General features: G+C 48.2%; 1 protein-coding gene across 5 annotated transcripts in view; it reads left to right on the forward strand.

Moving 5' to 3' along the window:
• Positions 1 to 12269, forward strand: part of KDM4A (lysine demethylase 4A) — a 40281-nt gene that overhangs the window by 25114 nt on the left and 2898 nt on the right. For all 5 annotated transcript variants that reach the window (XM_019751089.2, XM_019751092.2, XM_074334583.1 and 2 more), the window contains exons 13-19: positions 3763 to 3944; positions 5457 to 5661; positions 6112 to 6188; positions 6899 to 6954; positions 8634 to 8742; positions 9058 to 9243; positions 11355 to 11525. In XM_019751089.2, coding sequence (XP_019606648.2) covers positions 3763 to 3944; positions 5457 to 5661; positions 6112 to 6188; positions 6899 to 6954; positions 8634 to 8742; positions 9058 to 9243; positions 11355 to 11525 — 986 coding nt within the window. The remainder of the gene's footprint in view (positions 1 to 3762; positions 3945 to 5456; positions 5662 to 6111; positions 6189 to 6898; positions 6955 to 8633; positions 8743 to 9057; positions 9244 to 11354; positions 11526 to 12269) is intronic.

Consider the following 12269-nt stretch of genomic DNA (forward strand, 5'->3'; position numbering starts at 1 on the left):
TCATAGTGATTGCTTCTTGAGAATGGCTTTGAGAGGAGCAAATGGGGTTTTGTCTTGGTCTCTGAGATAGGACAATCTGAACTAAGATGGTGGAGGTGGGGGAAGGGGACGGAGTGAAGATAAAGTCAGCAGGACTCGGCAATTGGATGTGGGGCTGTGAGGGTGGTAGGGAATGGAGAGGCATGAGTCGAGTGCCTCCCTGGTTTCTAGCTGTGGTTGAGTTTTAGAAACCTACATTTCAGTGTCTATGGAGGATGTAGACTTGGGATTGTACAGAGGTGGTCTTTGGTACCTTTATTAAGAGTAAATGAGGCCACTTGGGGAGAGGCACAGAGGGGGTGAACAGAGGCTGGAGTTAGGAGGACAGAGGAAGAAAAGGAGCCTGGAAGGAGACGGAACCTGGAAGTGTGTCGCTGGAGCTCAGGGAGTGATTGCCATCGGCACAGCTTGGTCTCCTGTGCTGCCTGGAGCCCAGAGAGCCAGTCGTCCCTTGTTACTCTAACTGATGCCGGGCCCTTTCCTGCTCTGTTCTGTCCTTTCTGGTCATTGGCGGGGTGGGAAGGTCCAGAGTGTCATCAGCCTTTCTTCTGCTGCACAAGCCCCACATGTCTTTTCTGATCTGATGTCAATACTCATCTATACTGTTTTCCTTGGTAGAAAGATCATGATAGGCTGGGTGGGGAAAGTCTCTTGAGAGCCTATAGTCAGAAGTAGGTCAGACCTTGAGCCAGTCTTAGGAGGTCCTCTGGTCTTCCTCCAGCCTAGGTTCATGATATTCTCCCCCCACCCGCAATGCTCTAAAGCAGGGGTGTCCAAACATTTTTCAACGTTTTTTACCAAGGGCCATATGCGGTAAAATACACAGACAGCCGGGCCACTCACTCGAGGTGAAGTACGTATTGCCTCACCTGGTTTATTTAAGTAAACTAAATATATTTTTGGAATTTGCTGCGGGCCAATAAGAAATGGATTACGGGCCGCAGTTGGCCTGCGGGCCAAAGTTTGGACACCCCTGCTCTAAAGCAATGAAGGTTGTAGAAAATTGGAAAAGCAGGAAAAGTTATAAACAGGACAACAAAATTACCCTGCAAAGGTGACCTCTGTGAACATTTTAATGTGTTAACCTTCCTGACTTTTCTGCTCAGATATTAAATTATATCTAGGTATGTGTTTTTATAATACCATGTTTCTCTGAAAAGAAGATCTAGCCGGACAATCAGCTTTAATGCGTCTTTTGGAGCAAAAATTAATATAAGACCCGGTCTTACATTATATTATGCTATACATTATATTATATAAGGTCCGGTCTTATAGTAAAGTAAGACCGGGTCTTACATTAATTTTTGCTCCAAAAGACGCATTAGAGCTGATTGTCCGGCTAGGTCTTCTTTTCGGAGAAACAGGGTAATATAGTTGAGATCATAATATAAAGTCACCCAACTTTTTATGAGAAAAAGTTTCAAATGTGGAAAAGTTGAAAGAACAAAAACAGTGTGTGCCCCTTGCATTCAAGAGCTGTTACCATTTTGCCTTAATTGCTTTCCATCTCTCCATCTGCACTGTTTATATACATACTACATACATATTCGTTGTATCTGTTGAAAGTAAGTTGTAGTCAACTCACTTCACTTGGAGTACACCAATAGGCGTCTCCTAAGAAGAATTATCTCCTGCAGAAACACTGCTGTTATTACACCTAGGAAAATAAGCAATGATATCCTCCAATCTTCAGTCCATATTCATTTTTCCCTGCTTAAAAATGTGTTTTATAGCTTTTTCCTCTAAACGAGTACAAATCAAATAAGGGCCTCACACATTTGGAAGTTTTGTTTCTTTAGTCTCTTTTAGTGTGTAGTATGTTCCTCTCCCTATTAAATTCTTTTTTTCAATTGAGGCATAACATCTTAACTGTACAGCTCAATGAAGTTTTATATGTGTAAACTGTAGACTCTTGAGTCCTGCAATTTTTACATAACATAGTGAACATTTCTAATCATTCAGTATTCACATGTGGAATGCTTTGGCCATTTATGGTTTTCTAAAACGGAACAGATGTCAGTGTGTGAATTTTTCTGTTGTGATTGTGAGGCTGTCTGTTTCTGTTTCTAATGTCATGTTTTGGTCACTCTTGTTCTGGCCAGGGTGCAGGCAATACCTGTGCTTTGGTTTTGGCCCCGGTTCCTGGCTGAGCCTGATGGGGCTTGTAGGGGTTGGTTTTCATTGTCTGCATGGGCCTCGTTACTCTAGGGTACCCTCCACTGAGGTCACACACGGAAGCTGCCAGATGCCTCTGGATTAAACATGACTATAAAGGCAGACGAGGTAACTGTCTGCACTGAGCCCTGAGTTGGAACTGCCAGAGTGAACACATAGATGGGCACCTAGAGCAGGTGTATACTGGAATGTTCCTTGGGCCGCTCTGCGTGGGTCTCCAGGGTCTCTTGGAAAGGAAGAACCGAAATCATTGGAGGGATTGAAGCTGGGGATTGCTGATGCCCACACATGGTGAGGTGTACTGATCCCATGAGGTGTCTCCTGTGGTGAGGCTGGCACAGAGCCGGCCTCCTGTCAGGTGCTCTATACTTGCCTCATTTGGGGGAGCATCTGTAGAAACACTCTGGACATCAGTTTATTTTGGTATTTGCTGCCTCTTCTACCAAAGATTGCTCCCCTTCATCATAACGTTAGAGTTATGGGGTTTCCCTTACCTCCTTGACCTTGTTTCTACTGGGAGCTAGTGGGCTGTGCTCTTCTTTCACTGATTTGGGGGAACTGGAAAGTGTGTGCCTTTATGCTTCCATCTTGTTTTGTGAACACAATTTTTTGTTTTCCATTCAGCAGTGTGTCCCTTTCTTTTGGGAAGATAACACCCAGAGGGGATTTCCTTTTCCAGTCAGTGCTAAGGCCTGGAAAGTATATGCTCTGCTGTCTAGAGCAGTGAAGAGATGCAAATTGGTCATCTAGACCAGAGGTCTGTGGAGAACCAGATAGTAAATATTTCAGGCTTTACAGGCCTTATGTCTCTGTCACGTTTTTCTCCACCCCCCACCCCCAACCCTTTAAAAATGCAAGAACAATTCTTAGCCCCCTAAACAGGCTGGATTTCGTCCATGTATGAGCCCCTGGGCTAGACTCAAGGTGTTACATCCTGTGGTTGGGAAGAGTCTTCATCTTGGACACACTCTGCCTTCCTCTGAGGCGGAGCCAAGAAGATTGGTGAGCCCTGTCCAGAAAAGGCAGATACCCCACTGACCTTTCCAGAGGCAGCTGGAAATTCTGACTAAGGGCAATGATGTAAAACTTTTTTAAGCCTTGCCATTTCCCTGTTTTGTTTTGTTTTTCCCTATCCTTGGTTCTCTTCGGTGCAACTCGAGAGAAAATTCTTAAGAGGTAAGGACTCAACATGCTGACGTATTGGAGGCAGCAAGTAAGACGGTGTTTCACTCTGTTGCCCTTGGGCAGAGGGGTTGAATGCTGGCAGCTATTAGGAGCGAGGAGAGTGGCTGAATTCCTGGGGTAAGGAGAGTAGAGACCATGAGTCCTCTGGCCAGAGAAGAGGCTGCAGGCAGGACTCCCCACCACATCACCCAAGTATTGCCAGTTTATTGAAAATCTCTCTGCCCTTTGCTTTTATCGCCCATAGGATTTTGGGGTTTAGTCCAGACCTGGGACCCAGGAGTACTGGCTGAGCTCAGCTGCTCTCCACACAGAGCCACAGGTGTGCAGGGCTGGTGCTGACTCACACTCTGCTTCTTCCTCTAGAGACATCTGAACAGTTGACCCCTGAGGAGGAGGCTGAGGAGACAGAAGCCTGGGCCAAGCCCCTGAGCCAACTGTGGCAGAACCGACCCCCAAACTTTGAGGCTGAAAAGGAATTCAATGAGACCATGGCCCAGCAGGCCCCTCACTGCTCTGTCTGTATGATCTTTCAGACTTATCATCAGGTGAGCCTACTCCATCCTCTGTGTGCCCAGGAGCAGCAGTCAGAGGGGAGCTAAGGTTAATTGTGGGTAAAGAGCTTATTGCTGGTTGTCCTGAGAAAGGCATGTTTTCCTGATGTTCTTCGCCTCATCTGTGTGCTGGTCAGGTTTCTCCAGGCAGATAACCCAGCAGTGCGGGTTTTCGACTGAGAATGCTTTGGAGAAGAGCAGAGTGTGCGGCTTAGGCTCAGGGTCGATGCCCTGTGCCCCTTGGCACTCACACTGTTCACAGAGGAATCTGCTCTTTTGTTATCATTCTAGTCAGGGATTATTCCTTCCAGGTGGTTTGTAGTCCTGGCCAGTCATTTTGGAGGACTGCGTGTTTCTTTACTATAGTTTGAATTTCAGATGAAAAGCCACGTCGTTCAGTGTTTTCTTCTTTCCTTTCCTGTTGCCACAGTGGGTATTGGCAGTAGTCAAAAGGAACTTGGGAGGGATAGGAGCAGAGGGTTTATAGGAGGGAGAGGGTGGGGGGGCGCTGTGGCTGGGCTCAGTTTTGCCCCTCCTGTTCCCGGGACGTTTGATGGCTCCACCATCCTGGGTCTCACTGGCTGTAGCTCTAGGAGGCCAGGAAGGCGTCCACAGCAGCATGTGCCAGGTGACCAGCTCAGTCTCAGCTGTGACCTTCATAGGGTGGCATGTACATAACCAGTCCCCACAGTGGAGGTTAAAAAGGGGCATGGCTGCCACTGAGCCTGGCAGCGTGCCAGGTTCATGCTTATTAAAGAATGGACCCTCAGACCAACACACTTTGAATTGAACTCACTACTTCTTTCCATTGACAAAAAGCAAAACCGAAGAACTCTGTGTGCCCTGGCCTGTGAGGGAAGTGAAAGACATGGCTGTACTGTCAGCAGTGAAAGGTGCTCAGGGTTCCACGAATGGCACAGACTTAGGGTTGACATGTTTCTGGATGCTGTGCTTGGAATGGGGGTGATGGTGTCATCCAGCCACAGAGCCAGCAAATATTTGTAGTCAGGATGTTTGCCAAGGGACGTACGTGGACATAAGGTCTTCCTGAAGGGGCCCTGAGCTGGGACTCACAGGTGGGGCTGTAGCTCAGGTGACCTGCTAGCATGGCCCACAAGAGGAAATCAGTGCTGGGCCATAGGAGCACCTGCTCTGGGTGGGGGCCACTGCGGTGCTACGCATAGGGAGCCCACATAGCAGCCTTGAGAACCTTTCAGTGCATTTTATTACCACTTGGTTTGGGAAGACTGAAATCCCAGTTGCCTCTTACCTCGCTCCCTTTTCTCAGTCATCCCCGAGGGCCTTTGCTTGATGCTGCTATGAGAAATTGAATTTGAGTCATTAGAGGTAACTTCAATTAGCAGCTTGGGGATAATGGCTGTGCACCCGGGAGCCAGAGCCATCGTCACGTCAGTAAGACAGCCAGCTTCCTGCTGACGGAGCAGGTGGAAAGCCGAGGGCATAGGCGCATGTTCACTGAGGTGTGCCCTTGCTCTCTTTCCTTAGGTTGAGTTCGGAGGCCTTGGTCAGAACTGTGGAAATGCTCCAGATTTAGCGCCGCAGAAGCAGAGGACTAAGCCATTGATTCCAGAAATGTGCTTCACCTCAACTGGCTGCAGCACGGACATCAACCTTTCCACCCCTTACCTGGAGGAGGATGGCACCAGCATTCTAGTTTCCTGCAAGAAGTGCAGTGTCCGGGTCCATGCCAGTGAGTGCCTCTCGCCTTTTCTCTGCATCCTGTCCCACGGGGCATGGGCCTTCTCATTGGAAGTCCTTCCGCCCATTGGCCTCCCCCCAGCCTCCCCGTGGCTGCCCCAGTCCCCCAATGCAAAGACCGCCTCTGTGTTCTCAGGAAGTTTGTAGTGATTGAGTCTGAGTTTCGTGTGACTCTGGGTCTCTGCTTTCAGTCAACTCTGCTGTCCTCTTGGTTGCAGATAGCAGGAGGGCCTTAGTTCCCACTGTTCACTAGATGTTTGTACCCTGTGAATCTGCAGTTTCTGATTTTTTTTTTGAGGCTGTGGGGCCCTGACTCTAGAATTCAGGAGTTTCTGTAAGAATTGGTTGTAGCTTTGGGACATCGTGTGTGGTAAAGAGTAGCAAATCTTCATTCTGACTCTGGCCTCTGGGTTTAATTTGCTTATCTTGGTGTGCCTGTTAGGTTGCTATGGGGTCCCCCCTGCGAAGGCTTCTGAAGACTGGATGTGTTCTCGGTGTTCCGCCAATGCCCTGGAGGAGGTGAGTGCGTCCACACTGTTGCTCTCTTCCCTGTGAGACTTGAGTTCGCTCAGGGCCAGACTGTTTCCTATGGACTTTCTATCCCCAGCAGTCTGCATAGGGCCTGGTACACAGTGACATCAGAAAGTGAGTATTGTCAGGCTAAATGGCATGACAGTGAGAGTGGTTGCTGCCCACCTGGGCATGAATGGAGTTTAGAAGCTGTGTTTGCTCCATTGTGTCAGGACCAAGTGGAGGTCCTCCTGTAGACAATCCTACAAGGACATGACCCCCTTTAAAGAACTAGCCATGGGGGTTGGAGCACCAGAATGGGGCTCAGATGGCTCATTTTGTAGCTTTCTCTTCATCACTCTCCCGCTGCTCCTCCCCCCCAAACCTGGCAGTACCCTACAGGGCAGACAGTCAGAGCCCTGCAATGCCTCCAGTTTCAGCAGAGTGTCCTTCGTGACTTTGCTCACAATTGTTATTATTAACAGTAACAGTGAAGACGATTACGTTAAGTCAAGCGAAACTGGGTGCCCGTTAGCCCTGAGTGGCCTCCCCGTCTTCCTCCAGGGGAGTCCTGCTCATGGGGGCTGCATAGGTGACACCCACATGCCATGTGGGTGCTTTCTTATGGGGAGGCTACAGTTGCCCAAAGGAAGTCAAGGGGAGAGTAGATTGGGTGCAGACTTGGTGGTAACCACTTTCCTCCCCTCTTTTCTTGGCAGGACTGCTGTTTATGTTCATTACGAGGAGGAGCTCTGCAGAGAGCAAATGACGACAGGTGAGCAGTGTCTCAGAATGCGTACTTCTGAAGCAGCATGCACAGGTACTCAGGGCAGTGCTGTTATCACAATGACTGAAGAGGATTTGGGAAGCACATTGTTTGGAGCTGGAAAAGCATCTCCAAGGCTGGTTTTTAAGTGAGATGCCAGGGGGAGCCCAGAAGTCCCAGACCTTTCCCCTTTGAGGCAGAGATAAGTAACGTCCTCCTTTTGGAGGAGCCACGATGGACTCATATGAGGGTGTGAGGATCCTGTGGAGGTGATGCAGGGGCTTTGTGGGCTGGAAGTGAGGACAGCTACCTTGTTACAGTAGGGACCGGTACAGAGGTGCCCATGGCCATGAGCTACTACGCACTTTTCCACAGGAAGTTGTCCTTGGCTCAGACATGCTGTTTGGAATGAGGATGAGTGTCCTCAAGGAAGAGAGTGGGTCATTGACGAGAGCTCAGCCAAGCCCACCCACTATTGAATCAAATCTACAGAAGTTTCTGGGCATCTTAGCCCAGAGGGGGGGCTTCTTAGCTGCAGACAGCTCATTTTCACTGAGCTGAGTCTTTGTGCCTGGTCTTGGCTTACTTGTTCTGAGGTAGAAACGTAAGGTGACCAAGGTTTTTGCCCTGGAAGAGCTGTCTGTCTAGAGTACGGTACACATACCCCAGGTCAGTGGTCAGTATCCTGCTTCCAGCTAAAATCCTGTGGGAAGTTGGAGCAACATTCCATCCTGCCCCTGCCTCCCAGAGATCCATCCCTTCGTGCTGTTTCAGATAGATGGCTGTTCTGTTTGTTGCTCTCACTCCTTTAAAGACGCTTGCTGACTTGACTTGAGGTCATCGTGTTCCTCACAATTGCAACATAGCGCTGTTAAAGTTCTTCCTTATTTGGAGTGGAAATGGCTGTGCTTGAGCATCCCACCTTTACTTTATAATCCTTGTTCTGCCCTGCAGGGCCCCACGCGAAACAAATCTGTTCCTATAACAGTCCTGTGAATACTGCAGATAGCTTCCGTGTGGCCCTAACATTGTACATTGTAGGTTTTCACCTGGCCTGTTTTTAAGTGCTTTCACCATCTCAGGTGTTCTCATCTTAGGGCATGACAATTTCCCAAAATGTCCAGAACTTCTATTAATGCTTTAAGGATGTCCATTGAAAAGACCTGTCAGAGTAAGTGAGTGCTTGGGCCAGACCTTAAAGAGTGAGTCTGCTCTGGGTGAAGGGTGCAGAAGGTAGAGGTCATTTCAGCCCAGGGGAAAGGTTTGAGCAAAGGCCTGCAGGGGAGAGCTGTGATTACTGACAGATTGGGGCCCAGTTGGAGATATTTTGAGGAAGCACCCAGGTCCTGTGGTAAAAGAGGTCTGTATACAGAGCTCTCTAATTTATTGTGACTCCCCGAAATCTGCCACACTCAATTAACTCTGCTTATTTTGCGACAGACTGTGAGTTAGTGTTGTAAGAAGAGCATCCCTGTGCTAACCCAGCGCAGTGTGGTAGGGATCTGTTTCCACACACTCAGTGTGGAGACATGGTGGTTCTTACCTCATTGGGTCCGAGGAACTTGTTGGTGGGAGTCAGTGGTCATGTTGGGTAAGGGAGGAAACACCACCAGCACACCCACATGAGGTGAGAAGGCCATAGGGCCTCAGAGCCAGAGGTGACTGAGGTAGCCTTTGCTTTTTGGCAGGTGGGTCCACGTCTCCTGTGCTGTTGCCATTCTGGAAGCCAGGTTTGTCAACATTGCAGAACGAAGTCCAGTGGATGTGAGCAAAATCCCGCTGCCCCGCTTCAAGCTGGTAAGGAAGATGAGATGGGCCTGCAGACTCTATTTACACCGCTACCCTGTTTATAAGTCTGGGTGGAGAACATAGTATGGACTTCTAAGGGCTGTCTCCTTTGACCCTGTAGTCAGCCCTTACCCCTTGGTTTTGGTCAGTGTTTGTGATTCTCACCTATAATCAGACACAAGATTCAAAGAGGGTGTGTGTGCCCTCGTGTTTGGGAAGGAAGTTGCCTCCTGCTGATTTTGTTCTACAGTTGGGCCGGGGAACGATAGGGGAAATTGTACTGTTAGTTCCTGGAATCATTGGCTTGCTTCCCCTGTGTTGTAGAAATGTGTCTTCTGTAAGAAGCGGAGGAAAAGAACTGCTGGCTGCTGTGTGCAATGTTCTCATGGCCGTTGCCCAACTGCCTTCCACGTGAGCTGTGCCCAGGCTGCAGGAGTGATGATGCAGCCAGATGACTGGCCTTTCGTCGTCTTCATTACCTGCTTTCGGCACAAGATTCCTAATTTGGAGGTGAGGGAGGGTGCCATTCTAGAATCTTCTTGACAGTCTCCAGGATCATTTTCTCTGCAGACTGTCCATTTATTGTGTCAGCCAAGATTTCCTCAAGCATTATGCTTTATGGAGAGTGCTCATGAGTAAGCGATGGCCCCGGTCCATCACTACTCCCTGGCTGGTGCTTCCCAATCCGGTGGCACCAAACTGCATGTGGTTGATTCCTTTTGATTATCTGTTTACTTGTTTGCCTCTCCTCTAAGACATACTCCTTGAGGGTCCATTTCATTAATCTGAGTGTCCCTGTTACTTAACGCGGTGTCAGGGACATAGCAGCAGCTGTGTAAATGTTGTGAACTGATGGGGAGAGCAACAACAGTGAACCATTAACCACCACGTAGTAGAGATTTTGTACTTCTCTAAATGTTGAAGCTCAGAGAAAGATACGTGTACTTTTAACTAGAGGAGTTATGGAAGGGATTGGGTAGAAGGGAGCATTTGAAGCAGGTCTGAAACAGTGAGTAGGAATGGTGTGGGGGGGTGGGCATTCAGGGCTTTAGGAACAGCACAGATAAGTCTCAGAAGAAGGAACATGTAGGACTGGTTCTGGGGCCATGGCAGGGATGGTGCTTGAAGGGCAAGTAGCTCCAACTGGTGAAGGCCCTGGACTGTTATGCTTCCATCAGATAAGGAGAACTGTTCCAACATTATGATTTTGAGCCATGTTTTTGTTTGTTTGTTTTTTTAATCAGTCTCTGTGTTGGATTCAAGGATTGGAGGAATAAGAATTTGAGTAGGGAGACCAGTTAGCCTAGGAGAGATGTGAGGACTGAAATGGGAACACATAGGCAGAGCTTTGAGGTCACATCAAACCCTTTTTGCTCTACTACTTGAGGTCATGGACGAGTTCTTGTTGGCTGACTGGATTCACCGCTTTCATAGAGGTGTTTCACTGAGTACAAGAGATCGGTTAGGGGCTTAAGAAGATGGACAAATAATCAATTTAAGAATGAGACTGGGGGAGTAAAAGCTTAAGGTAGCATTGAGTTCTGGCTTTGGTAGGGAAATAGGAATTCTGTTATGGAACAGGACAGTGATTCTGTGATTATCAGTTGCACTCCACATCCTTAAATTGGTGGCCATAGAACGCGGATGCTGTGAGGAAATGGGGGGTACTGTTGAGTATCTCTTTCATTAATTCATTCTTCACATATTTATTGGGCATCTAGTACATGTCAGGAAACAAGGAAAGTTACAGGATATCAGATAGGGGCCAAGTGTGTTGGATAAAGATAAAGCACAATAAGGGGAAAGAAAGAGGAGGCAGTGAGGAACAATGTTGACATTTGGATGTGAGGGAGCCAGTGTGTAAGGTAACTGGGAAATAGCATTTCCAGTAGAGGGAACAGCAGTGCAGAAACCCTGAGGTGGGAACACGCTTGGCACGCATGCTCAGAATAGCAGGGAGGCCAGCATGGCTGGAGTGCAGTGCTTGAGCAGCTTGAGGAGAAGTGGTTGGACACAAGGCCACGGATGCTCTGTGATCCCATTTCCTCTGTATCAAAGGGAAGTTCAGAATGAGAAGAATGGTGATGTGAGGGTCCCAGAAATGGCAGGACCCTTGTAATGGGGAGCCATTTGTTGTGTGCAGCTGAGGACATCCAGGGAACCTTGGTCTTTGTGCCTTAGCCCTGAGGGTAGAGCTAATGCTAAAATCTGGGTGAAGCATTGTCTGGGGGCCCTGGGCTTCAGATCACCTATCGAGTGTCTACTTTGATGTGAGCCTAAGTTGTGTTAGTAGGTACTATTTGGTTAATTCCCAGCAACAACGGGAAAGTCACGAGTCTGTTCTGGGAGTTCAGGTAAGACAGTACGGTGTGAGGACAGTTGTGGACTGCGAGTTAGGGAGAAGCTACATTTATGCAGGAAAATACGATAACTAATTTCTTCCAATGTCCTGGCTGAGGTGTGGATATCTGGAAAGACCTGTTTTAACTCCCATCTCTTACTCCTTTTTACTCCTCCCTATGTTTAGTGTTTCCTGGTAAAAAGGAACCAATTGGTCCTGGGTCTCATTGGCCAGACCTAGCGAGTTAATGTGGGAGTAACCCACGCTTCTGTTTTTCCAGCGTGCCAAGGGGGCCTTGCAGAGCATCACTGCGGGCCAGAAGGTCATCAGCAAGCACAAAAATGGACGCTTCTACCAGTGTGAGGTGGTCAGGCTCACCACCGAGACCTTCTATGAAGTCAACTTTGACGATGGCTCCTTCAGCGATAATCTCTATCCTGAGGACATAGTGGTAATGTCTGCAAGGAGCTTTTTGGGCAGTTTGGGACTGGGGGTGTTTCTAGGTCTGAAGGGTAGATTAGACTGGCTCGGGGGCCTGTCTGCCTTTTTTCAGCCAGGCCACAAGTCCCATCATTCTCCAGACAGAAAGAAGCCTTTGTACTGTTCTTTCCATGCAAAGGAATTGCATGCTGCTAGGGTACCTTGCTTCCTCCAGAAGCTCGTAGAAGTCAGTTTTTTTGCAGTTCTTTGAAACATCCTTGTATTTTGGTCTAAACTTCCCTTGAAAGCATTCTACTGCAGTGGCAGAGTCCAGGCTTTGGTGTCAGGCCCATGTGCCAGTACCAGCTTCATTGCTTATTAGCTGTGTGAATTTGGGAAAATTACCCAACTCTCTTTTCTACCATGCCCCCTTAGAGATACATGGAATTGGCTTTTGATTCTTTACAGTTGCAGTCTTTGGGGCTGAGTAGAAACTGCTTGGAGACACCTGGCCTGCTTATCTTAGCAACACCTGAGACACATGGCCCTGTCTGGACCCAATCCTAGGTTTCCTGGCTCAGTACTCAGGAGTTAGTTCAGGTTTCCCCTGTCCCCACCAAGGTGGTGGGATAGAGCCACTTCTTTCTTTAACAAATCAGGTATTCCCCATGTTTATGCCACATTAGCAATGCAATTGCTAAAAGCACATTCGTTAGTTATAAGGTAGACTCACACAGTAGTAAAGATGATGATAACAGTATTTGTGGCAGTAGAG

The sequence above is a fragment of the Rhinolophus sinicus genome, linkage group LG06 (assembly GCF_036562045.2).
Source record: "Rhinolophus sinicus isolate RSC01 linkage group LG06, ASM3656204v1, whole genome shotgun sequence".
Lineage (NCBI taxonomy): Eukaryota > Metazoa > Chordata > Mammalia > Chiroptera > Rhinolophidae > Rhinolophus > Rhinolophus sinicus.